A 21,712-nucleotide genomic window follows, 5' to 3' on the forward strand; every position below is an offset into this window, starting at 1 on the left:
CTCCCCGTGTCCACGTGGGTTTCCTCCGGGTGCTCCGGTTTCCCCCACAGTCCAAAGACATGCAGGTTAGGTTAACTGGTGACTCTAAATTGACTGTAGGTGTGAATGTGAGTGTGAATGGTTGTCTGTGTCTATGTGTCAGCCCTGTGATGACCTGGCGACTTGTCCAGGGTGTACCCCGCCTTTCGCCTGTAGTCAGCTGGGATAGGCTCCAGCTTGCCTGCGACCCTGTAGAACAGGATAAAGCGGCTAGAGATAATGAGATGAGATGAATTTACAAAATTCAGAAAACTGATTACAGTTTAGGGTGGTGTAGTGGTTAGCGCTGTCGCCTCACAGCAAGAAGATCCGGGTTTGAGCCCCGTGGCCGGCAAGGGCCTTTCTGTGCGGAGTTTGCATGTTCTCCCCGTGTCCACGTGTGTTTCCTCCGGGTGCTCCGGTTTCCCCCACAGTCCAAAGACATGCAGGTTAGGTTAACTGGTGACTCTAAATTGACTGTAGGTGTGAATGTGAGTGTGAATGGTTGTCTGTGTCTATGTGTCAGCCCTGTGATGACCTGGCGACTTGTCCAGGGTGTACCCCGCCTTTCGCCCGTAGTCAGCTGGGATAGGCTCCAGCTTGCCTGCGACCCTGTAGAACAGGATAAAGCGGCTAGAGATAATGAGATGAGATGAATTTACAAAATTCAGAAAACTGATTACAGTTTAGGGTGGTGTAGTGGTTAGTACTGTCGCCTCACAGCAAGAAGGTCTGGGTTCGAGCCCCGTGGCCGGCGAGGGCCTTTCTGTGTGGAGTTTGCATGTTCTCCCCGTGTCCGCGTGGGTTTCCTCCGGGTGCTCCGGTTTCCCCCACAGTCCAAAGACATGCAGGTTAGGTTAACTGGTGACTCTAAATTGACCGTAGGTGTGAATGTGAGTGTGAATGGTTGTCTGTGTCTATGTGTCAGCCCTGTGATGACCTGGCGACTTGTCCAGGGTGTACCCCGCCTTTCGCCCATAGGCTCCAGCTTGCCTGTGACCTTGTAGAACAGGATAAAGTGGCGAGAGATAATGAGATGAGATGAGATGAGAGATTACAGTTTAGGCAGCCTGGTGAAGTGGTTCGCACTGTCGCCTCACAGCAAGAAGGTTCTGGGTTTGAGCCCAGTGGCCGATGGCGGTCTTTCTGTGTGGGTTTCCTCCGGGTGCTCCAGTTTCCCCCACAGTCCAAAGACATGCAGGTTAGGTTAACTGGTGACTCTAAATTGACCGTGCATGTGAGTGGTTGTTTGTCTCTATGTGTCAGCCCTGTGATGACCTGGCGACTTGTCCAGGGTGTACCCCGCCTCTTGCCCATAGTCAGCTGGGATAGGCTCCAGCTTGCCTGTGACCCTGTAGAACAGGATAAGCGGCTTCAGATAACGGATGGATGGATTACAGTTTAGGGGCAGCCCGGTGGTGAAGTGGTTAGCACTGTCGCCTCACAGCAAGAAGGTTCTGGGTTCGAGCCCAGTGGCCGATGGCGGCCTTTCTGTGTGGGTTACCTCCAGGTGCTCCGGTTTCCCCCACAGTCCAAAGATATGCAGGTTAGGCTAATTGGTGACTCTAAATTGACCGTAGGTGTGAATGGTTGTTTGTCTCTACGTGTCAGCCCTGTGATGACCTGACGACTTGTCCAGGGTGTACCCCGCCTCTTGCCCATAGTCAGTTGGGATAGGCTCCAGCTTGTGGATAATGGATGGATAAATAGCCCTATTCCACAACTGTTGTAATCCATATTCTGTCAAGAACCACTCAGCTAAGTAAAACTAAGATTAAACATTACTTTAAGACATTGACTTTATTTCATAAAAATAAAGAAAAAATTATTATTATTATTAATTCTGTTCTATACCTCTTATCCATTGCGGGTCACAGATAAACTGAAGCCAATCCCAGCTGACACTGGGCAAAAGGCAGGGTACATGCTGGACAGGTAGGTCACCCACCTATTGTGGGGCTGACACAGAAATACCAACAGCCTTTCATCCTCATATTCACACCTACAGGCAGCTTAGAGTATCCATGCAAACCTAATCCACGTCTTTGGACTGTGGGAGCAAACCGAAACACACAGAGGGAACCCATGAGGGCAAACTCTGCACAGAAAGGTTCAAATTCCACGACTTGCTTGCTGTAAGGCGACTGTATTAACTACTGCACCGCACCACTACCACCTATTATTATTATTATTATTATTATTATTATTATTATGCATCCATCCATCCATTATCCGTAACCACTTATCCTGTGCAGGGTCGCAGGCAAGCTGGACCCTATCCCAGCTGACTCCAGTCGCCAGGTCACTGCAGGGCTGACACATGGAGACAAACAACCATTCACACCTACGGTCAATTTAGAGTCACCAGTTAACCTAACCTGCATGTCTTTGGACTGTGGGGGAAACCGGAGCACCCGGAGGAAACCCACACAGACACAGGGAGAACATGCAAACTCCACACAGAAAAGCCTTCGTCGGCCACTCAGCTTGAACCCAGAACCTTCTTGCTGTGAGGCGACAGTGCTAACCACTACACCACCGTTCTGCCATTATTATTATCATTATTATTGCAGCTAATTAATGCAATACCTTCAGAAACCTTTTCCTTCTCTAGTTTTGTTTGTCTGTTTTGAATAAAATCTTCAGTTTCTGTTCAAAAATCAAGCCAAATATCCCCAGAGTCCCAACTGTCAGATATTTCTGTCCTTCTGTGGACATTTGGTCTCTGCCAAGGCATAATTCCATGTCCACACACCCAACATGTGTTCTTGAAGGGGTTAAACTAAAGCAATCAGCCTTTACTAACTGACTAAACTGGTTGCTGGACCGAGGTCCCATAGCCTCAGCCATGGCCGTAGCCAGCTATGAGGCCCCCGAGGTCCAGACCTCGGTCATTTTTAAGAGCTGAAAATACATCTCATCTCATTATCTCTAGCCGCTTTATCCTTCTACAGGGTCGCAGGCAAGCTGGAGCCTATCCCAGCTGACTATGGGCGAAAGGCGGGGTACACCCTGGACAAGTCACCAGGTCATCACAGGGCTGACACATAGACACAGACAACCATTCACACTCACATTCACACCTACGGTCAATTTAGAGTCACCAGTTAACCTAACCTGCATGTCTTTGGACTGTGGGGGAAACCGGAGCACCCAGAGGAAACCCACGCGGACACGGGGAGAACATGCAAACTCCGCACAGAAAGGCCCTCGCTGGCCCCGGGGCTCGAACCCAGGACCTTCTTGCTGTGAGGCGACAGCGCTAACCACTACACCACCGTGCCACCCTCTGAAAATACATTTGTACCCTAAATATTCAACTGGATAAAAAATAAAGAATAGCATTAAAACGTCTCTGTAAAAAGTGCATTGCTAATTATGTTAAATGTTGATTCTGTCTTCTGTGTCTGTTTCGTGCGTGCGGCTCTGAGACCAAGAACACAAAAACGAATGAGTGCGCGACTCGGGGGAGGAACGCAGTGCAGTAGACACGCTTTTTTCATGGTAACCATCAGCGCACTTTCATGAAGCTGTTAAATTTACATTTTCGAAGCAGCACAGTTGTAGCCTACCTTGTTTGTGATTTTAAAAATAAATCATTCGATAAGCCAAAGCAGGGCGGCACGGTGGTGTAGTGGTTAGCGCTGTCGCCTCACAGCAAGAAGGTCCGGGTTCGAGCCCCGTGGCCGGCGAGGGCCTTTCTGTGCGGAGTTTGCATGTTCTCCCCGTGTCCGCGTGGGTTTCCTCCGGGTGCTCCGGTTTCCCCCACAGTCCAAAGACATGCAGGTTAGGTTAACTGGTGGCTCCAAATTGACCGTAGGTGTGAATGTGAGTGTGAATGGTTGTCTGTGTCTATGTGTCAGCCCTGTGATGACCTGGCGACTTGTCCAGGGTGTACCCCGCCTTTCGCCCGTAGTCAGCTGGGATAGGCTCCAGCTTGCCTGCGACCCTGTAGAACAGGATAAAGCGGCTAGAGATAATGAGAATGAGATAAGCCAAAGCAATAGAGTGGAATGACAGATTGACAGGCCTAGCAATGATGCATGTGCATCAGAAAGTGGAAGTGGACCAGGAGAAAGTCCTTAGATGGTGGGAGGCCTCTGGTCACAGGAGGATTCAGCTAGCCTTTGATGAAAGAGGTTGTCGTTGAGATTTGTAAACCAATTTTCTGTGGTGCCATTTGCACTAATAATCACTTATTTCTGCCTAAATATTCTTTTTATTTTGTCATTTCAGTATGCTGAGCTGAAGAAACCAGGAATCTGGGAATCTGACACACACACACACACACACACACACACACAGTTGATAAGGCAAACTGTTCAACAAGTAACCCCTACTCTTTATTCAAACATGGTGGTGTATACTGATTTTTTTCCCATAATTTTTTTTTTTTTGTGTAGGTGTAACAGATGCCAGATTGTTAATGTATCTTAGTTCCATAGGCTACATGGTTAGGGTATCTTTTGTCCTCATTGCTTGGGCCAGATCAAACCATTAAACAAGCTTAAATTATTCTTCCTCTTGCCACATGCATGATTTTTTTTCCAAAACTGATGATATTCAGTTCATCTCATCTCATCTCATCTCATCTCATCTCATCTCATTATCTCTATCCGCTTTATCCTGTTCTACAGGGTCGCAGGCAAGCTGGAGCCTATCCCAGCTGACTACGGGCGAAAGGCGGGGAACACCCTGGACAAGTCGCCAGGTCATCACAGGGCTGACACATAGACACAGACAACCATTCACACTCACATTCACACCTACGGTCAATTTAGAGTCACCAGTTAACCTAACCTGCATGTCTTTGGACTGTGGGGAAACCGGAGCACCTGGAGGAAACCCACACGGACACGGGGAGAACATGCAAACACCGCACGGAAAGGCCCTCACCGGCCTCGAACCCGGTCCTTCTTGCTGTGAGGCGACAGCGCTAACCACTACATCACCGTGCCGCCCATGAAAGAGGTTGTTGTTGAGATTTGTAAACCAATTTTCTGTGGTGCCATTTGCACTAATAATCACTTATTTCTGCCCAGCAGCGCCTCCATTTCCTGAGGGTCCTGACATGGAACAGGCTGCAGACCGACTTGTTGGTCTCATTCTATCAGGCCACGATTGAGAGCGTGCTGGTGCACGCCATCCCAGTGTGGTACGCTGGCTGCACAGTGGCCGACAGAAAGAGGCTACAGAGGGTCACCAGAACCGCAGAGAGGGTGATTGGTTGTCCACTCCCCTCCCTGGACGCAATCGCCAGCTCCAGGCGTCTCACCAGAGCCAAGGCGATCATAAAAGGCCACTTTCATCCCAACCATCACCTGTTTAGCATGATGCCCTCTGGGAAAAGGTTCAGTTCCTTCAGATGCAAAACCAACAGATTCAAGAACAGCTTCTTCTCTTGGACAGTCAGAACTTTAAATGCACTTAAAAAAAAATGTTTTTACAGGCTGCTATGAGTGAGTGTGTGTGACACCACACTACCACTATTGATTGATCATGTGTATGTGTAGGTCACCACACTGCTGCTACTGATCATACCCATATCATGTGCAATATTAATGTACAATATCTACCTGCCTACCTCTATTCTTATTTCTTTTATTATTATTACTAGTATTACTTCTAGGCGGCACGGTGGTGTAGTGGTTAGCGCTGTCGCCTCACAGCAAAAAGGTCTGGGTTCGAGCCCCGTGGCCGGTGAGGGCCTTTCTGTGCGGAGTTTGCATGTTCTCCCCGTGTCTGCGTGGGTTTCCTCCGGGAGCTCCGGTTTCCCCTACAGTCCAAAGACATGCAGGTTAGGTTAACTGGTGACTCTAAATTGACCGTAGGTTAGAGGTCTGCATGGGTCGGATTTTTCAGTCCCGCTCCCGCCCGCGCCGCACTGCTTTGCGGCGGGTCCCGCGGGACTCCCACGGGAGTGCAGGGCTCTATGGTAGGTGTGAATGTGAATGGTTGTCTGTGTCTATGTGTCAGCCCTGTGATGACCTGGCGACTTGTCCAGGGTGTACCCCGCCTTTCGCCCGTGGTCAGCTGGGATAGGCTCCAGCTTGCCTGCGACCCTGTAGAACAGGATAAAGTGGCTAGAGATAATGAGATGAGATGTTCTCTTGCACCTTTGTGGCCATGCCAGCTAAATTTCGTTGTTCAGGCAACTGCTGAATGACAATTAAAGTCTTGAATCTAAATATTCTTTTTATTTTGTCATTTCAGTATGCTGAGCTGAAGAAACCAGGAATCTGACACACACACAGTTGATAAGGCAAACTGTTCAACAAGTTTATAGTCACCCCTACTCTTTATTCAAGCATGGTGGTGTATACTGATTTTTTTCCCAGAATTTTTTTTGTGTGTGTTTAACAGGTGCCAGATTGTGAATGTATCTCAGTTCCATAGACTGCATGGTTAGGGTATCTTTTGTCCTCACTGCTTGGGTCAGATCAAACCATTAAACAAGCTTAAATTATTCTTCCTCTTGCCACATACATGATTTTTTTTTCCAAAACTGATGATATTCAGTTCAAACACCATTAAAAGTAACTTCAGGAATAGATCTCTTGTGTGTTGTGTAATTCACCCTCTCATTTAAATATGTCGGAAATTTTTCACAGACCTCAGTGATTTTAAAATGCTAGCTATGGGCCTGGCCTCAGCACACCACTGGAGTAAACGGAAAGCGATTTGGAATGTGGCCAATCCTTTCAGAGGCGTTTTCATGGGTGTCGCCATCATCCTCCACAACAACAACAACGCCACTACTGCTACTACTTCCGGGTCGCCGTTTTGCGGAAGACACTCCAGCATCCTAGTTACAGCGGAATAGTCGAGTTGTTTATTCAGATAGATGTGTTTTTATTTATCGATGAGTTGTGTAGAAGAGTTTAGATCTTATTTACGGCTATTTGGTGTTTATGTTTAGTGGATTTTGTGATTAAAGGTAAGTATTTAGATAGCTAGTGCTGCTAGCTAGCAACCTAAAGCTAGCCAGGAGTAGCAGTGTGTTTGTTTGGAGTGTATATGATTTTTAGAATGAGTATAATAAATCGAATAATCTTTATTAGGTTCCTAAAATGAGGTTTTCATGCCTAATTTACAAGCGCTTATAAACTATAAATAATATAAGCATATAAATGGAAATATATAGAAAGGAGCTATTATCAAAACCTAATAAGAGTACTAGCTGTCAAAATAATGCAGCTTTTAAGTTGTGTTTAAAAATGGATACTGATAGACTTGGAAATTGCCTCAGGGAGTGAATTAGGCAGAGAGCTCTCTGTAAAGAAATATGAGAGAGAGACTTTATTCATCCAGAAGGAAATTAAAGGGCATATCCTGGACCAATTTCGTGTTTTGTTTTATATATCTCATCTCATCTCATTATCTCTAGCCGCTTTATCCTGTTCTACAGGGTCGCAGGCAAGCTGGAGCCTATCCCAGCTGACTACGGGCGAAAGGCGGGGTACACCCTGGACAAGTCGCCAGGTCATCACAGGGCTGATACATAGACACAGACAACCATTCACACTCACATTCACACCTACGGTCAATTTAGAGTCACCAGTTAACCTAACCTGCATGTCTTTGGACTGTGGGGGAAACCGGAGCACCCGGAGGAAACCCACGCGGACACGGGGAGAACATGCAAACTCCACACAGAAAGGCCCTCGCCGGCCACGGGACTCGAACCCGGACCTTCTTGCTGTGAGGCGACAGCGCTAACCACTATTATATATATTGTTTGTGTGTGTGTGTGTGTGTGTGTATATGTATATATATGTGTGTGTGTATGTGTGTATATATATAATATATGCATGTGTGTGTATGAAAGTATGTCCCTTTACACACTCATCCAGAAGGGTAATTTTGCACAAGGCCATCTGTCTACAGCAGAAAAAAATAAAATAACAAAACGCGTCTGGAAAAATCCCAAGGGAGTCTGGAGCCAGATTTGTGACGTCACCTGCGGAAGCGCCAGCAGGCTGCGAGAGCTTTGCATGGTTTCAGTGCACAGCCTGTGTAGACCAAGCGCTCCCATTTCTCCCTCATTTGCCCCTTTTCTACCAAAGCAGTTCCAGGGCTGGTTCAGGGCCAGTGCTTAGTTTGGAACCAGGTTTTCTGTTTCCACTGACAAAGAACTGGCTCTGGGGCCAGAAAAACCGGTTCCAGGCTAGCACCAACTCTCTGCTGGGCCAGAGGAAAGAACCGCTTACGTCAGCGGGGGGGGCGGCGGAGTTGTTAAGACCAACAACAATAACAAGACCGTGAAAGATCGCCACTTTTAAGCAACGAGAAGCAGCAGCCGTACAAACGCGAAGTCATCCATTATTATTATTCTTGTTGTTGTTGCTGCTGCTTCTTCCGTGTTGTTTTTGCTTCGATATTCGCGCCAAGGTTTATGCAGACGTAACTGACGTATACAGCGACGTAATGACGTGGCTCCCCTTAGCACTGCGAGCTATGGAAAAGCAAATTGCTTCTCAGCTGGCTCGCAAGTTGAACGAGTTGTGAACCAGCACTGGCCCCGAACCAGCCCCGGAACTGATTTGGTGGGAAAGGGATAATTGTCCGGTCTTTTGGGAAACGATGAGTACTAATCCCATCAAGATTGGTGTCGCTACACCCTCCTACGATACATCTGTTAACCATTTTAATAATTACGCGATAACGTTGAAGAAACTTGCAGAAAACCACCCGGTCGTTTTCTCATAAACAAACCAGCGCTGGCGTAGGATTCAGAGGGAGGCGTCCCGCACGCGATGTCACGAAAATCAATGTTTGCCGGGAAATCCAAATGCCAAGTTTTTTCAGAGGCGGACCAATTCACCTCAAATGGCTTGATTTCAACTGAATTTTTGTGGTATTGCGCAAGGTAAAAAAATTGCACAAAATGCAAAATGTGACAGATATTTGACCAAAGTTTAATATAAAATAGGAGAATTACATTGCATACCTGTGATATGCACTTTAAGGCATCCAGTAGCTTATACACACATGCATGCAAAAGCCAAAAAAAGGGGGGGATATACCAATGCAGTTACTTTATCTTGTACACCAATACAAGAATGTAGAGTAATAGAAATTAACCATACAAATCCTTAAATACCTGTAAACACTAGAATTAAAAGATAAAAAACAGGTTAAAATTTAGGACAATACAGACAGTCAAAATGAGTTACAGTGGATATAAAGTGTACACACCCTGTTAAAATGACAGGTTTTTCTCATGTAAAAAAAAAAAAATGAGCCGACGATAAATAATTTCAAAACTTTTCCCACCTTTAATGTGACCTATAACGTGTACAATTCAACTGAAAACCAAACATCTGTTGGGGGGAAAAAATAAAAACCATACAATAAGCTGGTTGCGTAAGTGTGCACAGCCTTAAACTAATACTTTGTTGAAGCACCTTTTGATTTAATTACAGCATTCAGTCTTTCTGGGTCGGAGTCTACCAGCCTGCCACATCTAGACTTGGCAATATTTGCCCACTCTTCCTTGCAAAAGCACTCAAAATCTGTCGGATTGCGAGGGCATCTGTTGTGCACAGCCCTCTTCAGGTCACCCCACAGATTTTCAATTGGATTGAGGTCTGGGCTCTGGCTGGCCATTACAAAACTTTTTTTGGGGGTCATTGTCATGCTGAAGGATGAAATTCCTCTTCATCTTTCTAGCAGACACCTGAAGGTTTTGGGCCAAAATTGACTGGTATTTAGAACTGTTCATAATTCCCTCCACCTTGACTAAAGCCCGTTCCAGCTGAAGAAAAACAACCCCAAAACATGATGCTGCCACCACCATGCTTCACCGTGGGTATGGGGTTCTTTTGGTGATGTGCAGTGTTGTTTTTGCACCAAACGTACCTTTTGGAATCGTGGCCAAAAAGTTCAACCTTGGTTTCATCAGACCATAACACATTTTCCCACATGCTTTTGGGAGAGTTGATGTATTTTGTTTTTGTGCAAAATTTAGCTGGATCTGAATGTTTTTTTTTTTTTTGACCCTACCTCATAGTCCAGACATATGGAGAATACGGGAGATTGTTGTCACATGTAGGACACAACCAGTACTTGCCAGAAATCCCTGCAGCTCCTTCAGTGTCGCTGTAGGCCTCTCGGCAGCCTCCCCTGACCAGTTTTCATCTTGTCTTTTCATCAATTTTGGAGGGACATCCAGTTCTCGGTAATGTCACTGTTGTCCCATATTTTCTCCACTTCTTGATGACTGTCTTCACTGTGCTCCATGGTATATCTCGTGGTGTGAAATTTTTTTTTGTCCCCTTCTTCTGACTGATACCTTTCAACAATGAGATCCCTGTGATGCTTTGTAAGCTCTCTGTGAACGCTGGCTTTTGCTGGAGGATGCAACGGAGTAAATGTCTGAACTTTATTTGGGGTGAATCAGAGTCGTTTAATTGATGGTAGATGTGAACCCAAAAAGACTGAATGCTGTAATTAAATCAAAAGGTGCTTCAACAAAGTATTAGTTTAAGGGTGTGCACACTTATGCAACCAGCTTATTGTAAATTTTTTTATGTCCCCCCCCCCCCCCCCCCAACAGATTTGTTTGTTTTTTCAATTGAGTTGTACAGGTTATAGGTCACATTAAAGGTGGGAAAAGTTTTTTTGAAATTATTTACCGTGGTCTCGTTTTTTAAAATCAGAAAAACCTGTCATTTTAACGGGGTGTGTATACTTTTTTATATCCACTGTATGTGCCTTGGCAGTACGACACTTGGGGATATTTAGATTGTTACTATTCCTAGTATTATGTTGATGTATACTGGAGCATTTCCTGAACAAATTAGTAAGATAATTACGGGCAAGATTATTCATGCGTTTATGCATAAGTAATAAATCAGACACCATTTCTTAAAGGTAGACTGCTTTCAGATTTTTCAAATTTAGGTCATAAAAATTATTTTCCCAACACCTAATATTTTTGCTTAGTGGACTGAAAGCTACTGAATTCAAATCAAAGACTTCTTTTTTTTTTTTTAATAGAACAGTTCATGAATTTAGGGCCATGTGGCTCAAAATTCTCCGCTATTTTTTTTTCTTGCTTCACGATGAAGCAATACAAGATACTATGTCATGCATCATGTGGTGGGCTTTCCTGTTTGCACAAGGCATTGTGGGATATAAATTTGAAACAGGAGAGAAAAATGGAGGACGTGTGTGTGTGTGTGAATGAAACGTGAAAGACCGACTACAGTAACAAAGCGAGAAGAGAAGACGTTATGTTGCGAAGGAAAGGAAACGCAGGAGCAAACTAATAAATATCAGCAGTCAGCGAGCATCTCAGTGTGATCAGCTGTTTGTTTAGTGACAGAATGATGGAACTGTCAGTGCACAGCCCAAAGGTAAACCTGTAGATGGAAGTAATGCAATACTGGATGCCAGCTGCCTTAAAACCAAAAAAAGAAGAAGCAGGTAAACCTGCGCACACGGACTTCCTCTGTCTGCTTGACTGCGCAAAGCTAGCGATTTCATGCATGTTATTTGCTAGTGAATCCCTTCAAATTAAATAACTTCCCAGCCACAGAACAGCCTGTTTTTTTTTTTTTTTTTTAAAGATATTACAGAAATAAAACATCACAATGACCAAATTTCACAGGGAACTAAATTTCACCAATTTTATGAAATCGAAAAGCTGTCTAGCTTTAAAGGAACAGTCCACCGTACTTCCATAATGAAATATGCTCTTATCTGAATTGAGACGAGCTGCTCCGTACCTCTCCGAGCTTTGCGCGACCTCCCAGTCAGTCAGACGCAGTCAGACGCGCCGTCACTCCTGTTAGCAATGTAGCTAGGCTCAGTATGGCCAATGGTATTTTTTGGGGCTGTAGTTAGATGCGACCAAACTCTTCCGCGTTTTTCCTGTTTACATAGGTTTATATGACCAGTGATATGAAACAAGTTCAGTTACACAAATTGAAATGTGGCAATTTTCTATGCTATGGAAAGTCCGCACTATAATGACAGGTGTACTAACACCTTCGGCAGCGCATTGATATCTGAGCTCCGTATCAATGCGCTGCCGAAGCGCGCAGAAGGTGTTAGTACGCCTGTCATTATAGTGCGGACTTTCCATAGCATAGAAAATTGCCACATTTCAATTTGTGTAACTGAACTTGTTTCATATCACTGGTCATATAAACCTATGTAAACAGGAAAAACGCAGAAGAGTTTGGTCGCATCTAACTACAGCCCCAAAAAATACCATTGGCCATGCTGAGCCTAGCTACATTGCTAACAGGAGTGACGGCGCGTCTGACTGCGTCTGACTGACTGGGAGGTCGCGCAAAGCTCGGAGAGGTACGGAGCAGCTCGTCTCAATTCAGATAAGAGCATATTTCATTATGGAAGTACGGTGGACTGTTCCTTTAAGAGTGGGTGTTATGTGATCATATTTGCGCTGCCCAGATAAAATTCGGGCAGCAAAATTCTGGACTAACAGTAACTTATGAATACTTGAATTGTTGGCACCTGACCAGACAGTAGCACTGTAAAAAAGCTTTGTAAAAATGAATTATTGTAAAGCGTGTTTGTCAGTCAAAAAGGTGACGGATCCGACTTATCATTATTAGGTTACTTATTAGATCTGTGGCTAGAATCCTGATCTGTTCATTGAACGACAAGTTCTTATCGTCTATAACACCAAGGTCTCTAACCAAGTGAACAACGGGCAGCTCCTTCCCCAAGAATGTAATGGGCGGAATCAGAATCGGACTACTTTTATTGCGCCGTTAAACTTACTTAAAATGGAAAATTGTCTTTGTCTTTGGTGCTGGCATGGAAGATAAATCCATCATACAAAACAATAGAAATTAAGAACAATACATTACAGTAAAATAAGCAAATGGCATCCGGTTTAGTCCAAAAAGCAATAAAATAGTAAGTGTTGCCAGGCAAAACAAACCTCGCCCGGTAGTACTCATGATGAATATGAAGGAATATATCGCAAAAATATGATTTGGACCTTTTTGGTGGCCTTGACCTTGATTTTGACCTTGTGTGTGAACATACGGTACTTTGCCAATAAATATGGTTCTGATTCTCTGCTGCTCTTAGCCAATCAGAGCACACTGTACTGCTTACTGCTCTCAGCCAATCAAAACACACCTTACTGCTCTCACACCGTACTGCACGATTGTTACATTTTTACAGCACGATGACATAGTGGCTACCGCCTCGATATGAAGCAGTAGCCACAAAAACCTTGACCTTGACCAGATGACCCCCAAAATGTTGGCGGTTCTGTTTGAGACCAATGCCTATCTATCCTGAAAGTTTCATGAAGATTGGTCCAGCCGTTTTCCTGTAATATCATTAATAAACAAAGAAACCTCACTGAAAATAATACCTCGCCCCCGGTGGACTCCGTTCCAGGCGAGGTAATAAATTAATTTAAAAAAAAAAGAGATGACGTTAAAGGTGAGTGGGCAGATCCTGTGGGACTTATTTGAGCAATCCCATATTGAGAATGGCCACAGCTGATGGGATAAAATACTTTTTGTCGCCCTTCTTCTTGGCCATTGGGACTATAGAGATCTTGCAGTCACGTGACCGGAAAGTACACAGCCGCCATCTTGTCGGTAAAAAACACCGCTGAATACTGCTGCACTCGTGTACAGAATGGATCAATTTCAACCGACGGACTACACGGCTCATTTTTCTAATGAACAGATAACTAGATATGTCTAAAATAAACGACCTACAGATTAGTGACCCTTATCGATTACCGGACGTAGTTTTCACAACCGTGTCAGTGGATATGGAACTGCCAGAGGTGGAATACCCGGACGTGTATAATTACCTCATTAACTTTCCCTCGCTGTTCAGTGGTGAAGCACTGCGTGCTTATAAATCTCTGGACAGTTATCTTTACAGAAATTCAGGATTTGTCAGCTCCTCTCAGATGTGGCATCTTGTAAACAAGAAAATAACAATCCTCATTGGATGGGTAAGTCACTTAAGTATTACTAGTACTGATACTAGATATATCAGTAGTATCTAGTATAGCACTGACCAGCCGATTATAGAATAGAATAAGGTAATTCCAAATCGTCCGTCTTGTTTACATGGATCTGGCGTTGGAGAGGTAGAGGCTTGGCAGTGGAGGTTTGAGTGGCTGTTTTCTGAGCTTGGTCAACAGGCCGGTTCTGCAGCCTCGCTTTTGCTTCCTCTCCCGATGCCGCCTCCTTCGCCTGCCAGACCCGATAACAATCTACGGAGACCCTGCTGGTCTTGCTATCTCATCCGGAATGTTGTGCATGCGATGGAAATCGCTACAAACCGTCATTTTCTGCTGGAAACCAATGTCCAGTAAGTCCATACGGTTGTAGTGGATATTGAAGTCCGGTACAGACGAACAACACGCAAAAATACACACAAAACATAAAAAAACGTGCACAGGTAGGGAGAGCTTGTAGCCGCAGCCGTTGTAGTAGAATTGTATATAGTAGGGTTTTCCAGAAGAAAAGGTAGAAGCAGAAGTAGAATCAGAAGTAGAAGTAGGAAATATGGCGTCTGTTACAATCTGGATCGGCTGTGACGTCACATGCAAGATCTCTATACACTACCGTTCAAAAGTTTGGGGTCACCCAGACAATTTTGTGTTTTCCATGAAAAGTCACACTTTTATTTACCACCATAAGTTGTAAAATGAATAGAAAATATAGTCGAGACATTTTTCTGGCCATTTTGAGCATTTAATCGACCCCACAAATGTGATGCTCCAGAAACTCAGGCCAAGTTTACATTAGACCGTATCTGTCTCGTTTTCTTCGCGGATGCACTGTCCGTTTACATTAAAACGCCTGGAAACTCCGGGAAACGGGAATCCACCAGGGTCCACGTATTCAATCCAGATCGTGTCTGGTCCGGTGCTGTGTAAACATTGAGAATACGCGGATACGCTGTGCTGAGCTCTAGCTGGCGTCGTCATTGGACAACATCACTGTGACATCCACCTTCCTGATTCGCTGGCGTTGGTCATGTGACGCGACTGCTGAAAAACGGCGCGGACTTCCGCCTTGTATCACCTTTCATTAAAGAGTATAAAAGTATGAAAATACTGCAAATACTGATGCAAATACTGCCCATTGTGTAGTTATGATTGTCTTTAGGCTTGCCATCCTTCCACTTGCAAGTGGTAAGTGACTTGCGCACAGCGGCTCAGTCCCGAATCGCTGCTCGTGCACTACACTCGCGCGCTCTGTGAGCTGCGCAGGGCCGGAGTGCGCACCCTCCAGAGGGCACTCGCTGTTCAGGGCGGAGTGATTTGGAGCGCAGCCGCTGAGGAGGAAGCGATGAGCCGCACTGACACATTTCAACTTGCGTGCTGAATTAGTCATGTGATTAGCGTATCCGTGTATTGGCGTTGCTGTGTGCACGTGAATCGTTTTTAAAAACGTTAATCTGATGATCCGCTGATACGGTCTAATGTAAACCCCACCTCAATCTGCTCAAAGGAAGGTCAGTTTTATAGCTTCTCTAAAGAGCTCAACTGTTTTCAGCTGTGCTAACATGATTGTACAAGGGTTTTCTAATCATCCATTAGCCTTCTGAGGCAATGAGCAAACACATTGTACCATTAGAACACTGGAGTGAGAGTTGCTGGAAATGGGCCTCTATACACCTATGGAGATATTGCACCAAAAACCAGACATTTGCAGCTAGAATAGTCATTTACCACATTAGCAATGTATAGAGTGGATTTCTGATTAGTTTAAAGTGATCTTCATTGAAAAGAACAGTGCTTTTCTTTCAAAAATAAGCACATTTCAAAGTGACCCCAAACTTTTGAATGGTAGTTTGTCTGTGGCTTGATGGCCGCAGCTGAAATGCATAGTAGAGAGGATGGGTGGGGTCCTGGTAGATCTGGATTGCCTTTCGAATTAACGCCTGAGAATGTAAGTCCTGGAGTTGAAGTTGTTTATATCCAGTGATCTTGCTGGCCTGGTTGACAGTTTGTCTCAGTTTGTTCTTTTGTTTCACGGAGAGGTTTCCGTACCATTGACGTAATGTTATATGTAAGGACACTGTCAGTGAGTGATTTGTAGACCATGGACAGGGTGCGCTGGCTGGTGTTGAAGCTCCTCAATTTCCTGAGAAGAGCATAGCACTGGCTTCCTTTTTTGTAAATATAATCGGCGTTGTCCTGAAAGGTTAGCTGATTATCTATTATTCTATCCACATTCACTGGATATGAGCAATCGTGCGCTCTGATTGGCTACTCTACTACTTGGATATCAGCTCATATACTGTGAGTAGAGAAAAGCAAAATGGTGGAGTGTGTTGCTGAACCAACCGAGGACGAAATAAAAACTACTCGAAAGCAAAACCCCAAAAGATGCAGCAAAAAAAAAAAGTGCAACAGAATGTGGAATAAAAGTATTTGATGGTAAGAATTTTTTTTTTCCAAGAATTATTTTTACAGCATTTTTCACAAATTGCTCCTGTCATTTCACTGGTTTGTTTACATTCTTGGCAGAAATGGTTTTGTCGGACGTTTTGTATGAAGTTTCTATTTATTGAATTTGCAACTAGGGCGGCACGGTGGTGTAGTGGTTAGCGCTGTCGCCTCACAGCAAGAAGGTCCTGGGTTCGAGCCCCGTGGCCGGCGAGGGCCTTTCTGTGCGGAGTTTGCATGTTCTCCCCGTGTCCGCGTGGGTTTCCTCCGGGTGCTCCGGTTTCCCCCACAGCCCAAAGACATGCAGGTTCGGTTAACTGGTGACTCTAAATTGACCGTAGGTGTGAGTGTGAGTGTGAATGGTTGTCTGTGTCTATGTGTCAGCCCTGTGATGACCTGGCGACTTGTCCAGGGTGTACCCCGCCTTTCGCCCGTAGTCAGCTGGGATAGGCTCCAGCTTGCCTGCGACCCTGTATAGAGCCAATGATTTTCCGTTTCGGACAATGAAAAATTCCGTTTCAATTCCGTTTCACAATTTCAGTTCAAAATTGTTCTGTTTGGCTCCAGTTTAGTAGTAATTTTACTTGGGTTTCAAAGTATTGCATCTCTATACACAAATGGTCCTTTGCATGATGAAGTCTCATCTCATTATCTCTAGCCGCTTTATCCTGTTCTACAGGGTCGCAGGCAAGCTGGAGCCTATCCCAGCTGACTACCATGATGAAGTCCTTCATGAAAAAAATATATAATAAAATGATTGCACTGACAGTAAGCTGATAAATTGCATTAATAAAAAAATTAAAGTGGGATCACGGATTGAGACAACTCAAAATATTTTACTTGACATACTGATAACAGATAAATCAAGAAACTAGGATCACCGTTAACTAAAAACCCATCTCATATATAATATATGCAATATAATAGTATATATCTCATTCTCATCTCATTATCTCTAGCCGCTTTATCCTGTTCTACAGGGTCGCAGGCAAGCTGGAGCCTATCCCAGCTGACTACGGGCGAAAGGCGGGGTACACCCTGGACAAGTCGCCAGGTCATCACAGGGCTGACACATAGACACAGACAACCATTCACACTAACATTCACACCTACGCTCAATTTAGAGTCACCAGTTAACCTAACCTGCATGTCTTTGGACTGTGGGGGAAACCGGAGCACCCGGAGGAAACCCACGCGGACACGGGGAGAACATGCAAACTCCACACAGAAAGGCCCTCGCCGGCCCCGGGGCTCAAACCCGGACCTTCTTGCTGTGAGGCGACAGCGCTAACCACTACACCACCGTGCCGCCAGTAGTATATATAATATCTCAATATAATAGAGTACTGATAAATTAATAGGGATAAATTAATATTCCGTAATACTTACTGAGCCTGTAATGACACTCATAACTGACTGTTTAAAAATATTACTCCATCTTTTTTAGTCCACCACAAACTCATGAAACAATGTTTCCTAACAGAACACAGAACACGCTCTCAAACAGACTAGAATAGTTTAACTTTGATTGTAATGACAGTCCTGAATATTCCTTGCAGATCAATCATTGCATGCTCTCAGAGTACCTCGAAACGCTGCTCGATATCGCCATTATGATAGAGCATCATAAGTTGTTTAGTGCTGGTCTCCGTGAGACTGAATCTTCTATCATTTAGAAGCGGTTTATACATGGAAAAGGCGCGCTCAACGTCCACACTCGCCACTGGTAACCATATGGCGTCCTTGGCAACCAGAGCATTCGTTTCTTTTTCGCGGTCGCCATTCTGGTTGCGACGTGGGGAGCGAATCTGTAAACGAGCAGCTCATTGGCTGGCAAAGTATGCCACAAGCCAATCACAATCCCCGACAAAGCTGCCTTGACCGGAAAGGCATGTCTGCTTGGGCGTTAGCGTCAGTTACGCAGAAGCCTTTTGCGGCAGTTACACTTTGACACGCGAGCAATGTTAAAAAAAAAAATGAATACAAGTGCAGATATACTAAAAAAAACATTATTTCCAAAAATTCCGTTTGGCAGTCAGAAATCCGTTTCACTATAAAAATTCCGTAATTTCCGTCCGTTTTCCGCGATCGCGGAAAATCATTGGCCCTACCTGTAGAACAGGATAAAGCGGCTAGAGATAATGAGATGAGATTTGCAAATAATGAAAATAAAAATGCTCTGTTTCTCAAAATCCAGTCAATGTGTATAGAATAAAAGTTATCCCTCTCAATCTCCTCATACGTGGCTTACAGCCAACTCAGTGCTACGCGCCTCGTCGGCTATCAGCTCATGTACCACTCGATTTCGTGGAATAATTATTAATTGTTCCTAGGTATTTAGTGAGTGACCTGTTCCACTTCCTGGCCCTTCATGCTGATTGGCGTGAAGGTGAGCGTGGAGCCTGTGCCGCCTCCTCTCCTATTGCCTCCCAGACAGCTCCTTGGTCTTAGTTACGTTAAGATCCAAAAAGCTGCTGTCGAACCAGGATGCAAAGGTGTTAATATATTGACAGTAGGAGGTGCTGTTTGTGCCAAGCAGGCAGGTGACTCGGGCAGTGGCGGCTGGTAGTCTTTCAAACAGGGGAGGCTGGTCGGTTACGATATTTCCAGATTTTAAAAGAAAAAACACATCAATTTTGCCCATACTCTTGCCTCTGATCTGGCTGATTGTTGGCAGCGTCACAAACTGTGAAATAACAGGTTCTTTTGGCCCATTAGCCTACTGTCCAATATACATGATGGTGGTGTTGGGGGGGGGTATATTTTCACATTTTATATTTTAAAATTGTGGCATGTTGTTTAAAAATTGATCATTATTGAAAGCAGCTCTTTGTCAGGAACCTCAGCAGTAGAGCTGGGTGCCACACATTTCATTCAATGACACTTTCCCTATATTTTACTTATTTTGACTGAGAAATGTTTTATTGACAATTTTGATAACCCTTCACTTTTAATCCACGTCTGTAGTGTGAAATGTTCTCGGCTGTGTTTTTGTTTAAAAATGTTTTCCAAATTGTAGCTGTGTTTAATTCATATCCAGAAAAATATATATTCCAATATAATATACTCAGCATAAACATTTTAAATAGATTCTATATTTTTGGTCCATCCATGACATATTACTAAAGTAGCCTATTTACTGTTGTTGATGTGGGTCACTTGCTGTTAGCCAATTCACTTTCTCGTACCAGGAGAGCTGAAAGGAACGAGTATTATTCCCTACCTTTTTCACCAAGTCAATTTGAGGCGTTGCTCTACCCTGCTCTTTAATTTTAATTTTTTCCTCGAAAGGAAGACTGGCAAATGGCTTCGCCAAAATTAAATCAGCAATGCTTGGCATCCGTGCGCAGCTTTCTTGCTAGCTGACTAGCCCCCTCAAGTTCAGTCACTCAAATAAACGAAATTTCTGGAACTAAGATAGCAAACTTGACAACACTATATTTACATTTTATTTACAATGAAAATATATACAAACTAAAAAAGCTGGTAGAAACCGTATGTAATGAATGAAATCGAAATGTAAGCTGATCTCTTGCAATACACCACAGCACTTGCGAATCCGCATGGGACTGAACTGAAATTCACCGCTGCCTGTCTATAGTTGAAACGAGCTGTCAAAGAAAATATCCGTCCGCTTTCACCAATCACCAGTCTCCTCGCGGAAAGCTTTGCCATGTCCCTCCCACTGTGAGGCTGGGAGTCCGTGGGCGGGCGTTTTCGCAGTATTTTGTCCAATAATCGTCTTGCATTTTGAGATTGAAAAGCGCAGAGCTCCCAAATGCCATTGAAGTCCACTGAGGCTGGGAGTCCGTGAGACTCCGTGGGCGGGCGTTTTCGCAGTATTTGTCCAATAATCGTCTTGCATTTTGATATTGAAAAGCGCAGAGCTCCCAAATGCCATTGAAGTGCACTGAGGCTGGGCTGCATCGCGCTGTCACGAGGGGGAAAAACTCACGCACACATTAGGCAAACTGGGGAAAGTTATAAGGGAATGATTTTGCACTGTAGTGGGTTGAGCACATATATTTCTATGATTCTGGATCTGAAATAGCAATGTTATAAGGTCGGCTATAACATAAGCCTAGCGCAATTCATCCTACACGATGTTCGTCATTTTTAGAGGAGGCTGAGCCTCCCTCGTTGTCTTAGAGCAATCGCCCGTGGACTCGGGCCATATCATCCACATATTTAATGAGGAAAAGGTCACTACTGTTGCACTGTATTTCGTTTGCGTATATGAAGAAGAGTAAGGGAGATAAGACGCATCCTTGAGGAACACCTGTATTCAGGACAAGAGTGTCAGAGAGGATGTTGTTGACCCAGACCCGCTGGGGTTGGTCTCTCAAGAATTCCCTGACCAGGAGAATCAGACTGCCGCTGACATTCAGGTCACACAGGCGCTTCGGGAGGAGATGGGGCTGGACCGTGTTCAAGGCTGAGGAGAAATCCATAAATAGGATACGGACATAAGTGTTGACTTTGTCTTTGTCTAGAGGACACTGGACCCTATCCAGGAGGGTGAGTGTGGCATCTTCAACACTTCGATTAGCTCGATTAGCAAACTGCACAGGGTTCAGTGATTCAGCTATTTGAGGGGTCAGTTCATCACGTACGGTATTAGACGCTCCATACACTTGCTAAGAAGGGATGTGAGAGCAATGGTTCTGAAATCATTATTGGATTTGGCATGAGGGGTTTTTGCTACAGCTATCATGGTTGCTGCCTTCCAGGCCTGGGGGTAAAACATTATGTACACGAAATAGTTGTTTTTGAAGATCAGGTATTTTAAAATTATAGGTATACATTTTGCTTGTATGAACCAGTCAGGTATGGTGCAGAGATTAAACTGTGTGTGTGTGTGTGTGTGTGTGTGAGAGAGTGAGTATGAGTGGGTTGGAGGTGTTTCATGAGAAGCAGAGGTTGGAGCTGTGTGCTATTCATGCCCTGAACAATGTGCTGCAGGAGAGAGTGTTTACCAGAGAGGCAGCGGATGACATCTGCAAGCGGTGAGAACATATCTATCCATCAGTCTGTTTCTGTTTGAGCATGGCACTAATGTAGCTGCCTACTTTTGATATATAATGCCGAATAAGCGAATTTCATTTGTTTTTTTTGCCTCTTAAATGACACTGGCATGGTGGTACACACACACAGCAATCAGGTTCTGGATTCGAACCTTTTTGTGTAGAGTTTGCATGTTCTCTCCATCCCTGCGTGAGTTTCCTCTCACAGTCCAAAGACATGCAGGTTCGGACAAGTGGCTACTCGAAATTGCCCGTG

General features: G+C 44.5%; 1 protein-coding gene across 4 annotated transcripts in view; it reads left to right on the forward strand.

Annotated features, from left to right (window-relative positions):
• The first annotated feature begins 6,798 nt into the window (after nucleotides 1-6,798).
• Nucleotides 6,799-21,712, forward strand: part of josd2 (Josephin domain containing 2) — a 30,440-nt gene continuing 15,526 nt past the window's right edge. For 3 of the 4 annotated variants that reach the window (XR_009654720.1, XM_060921684.1, XM_060921686.1), the window contains exons 1-2: nucleotides 6,799-6,955; nucleotides 21,308-21,438. Coding sequence is in view for 3 of the 4 variants with exons in the window: in XM_060921684.1 (XP_060777667.1) it covers nucleotides 21,317-21,438 (122 nt within the window). In the remaining variant the exon portion in view is untranslated. The remainder of the gene's footprint in view (nucleotides 6,956-21,307; nucleotides 21,439-21,712) is intronic. The other variant, XM_060921685.1, reaches the window with a different exon arrangement.

Source organism: Neoarius graeffei, chromosome 5 (assembly GCF_027579695.1).
Source record: "Neoarius graeffei isolate fNeoGra1 chromosome 5, fNeoGra1.pri, whole genome shotgun sequence".
In the NCBI taxonomy this organism is placed as follows: Eukaryota; Metazoa; Chordata; class Actinopteri; order Siluriformes; family Ariidae; genus Neoarius; species Neoarius graeffei.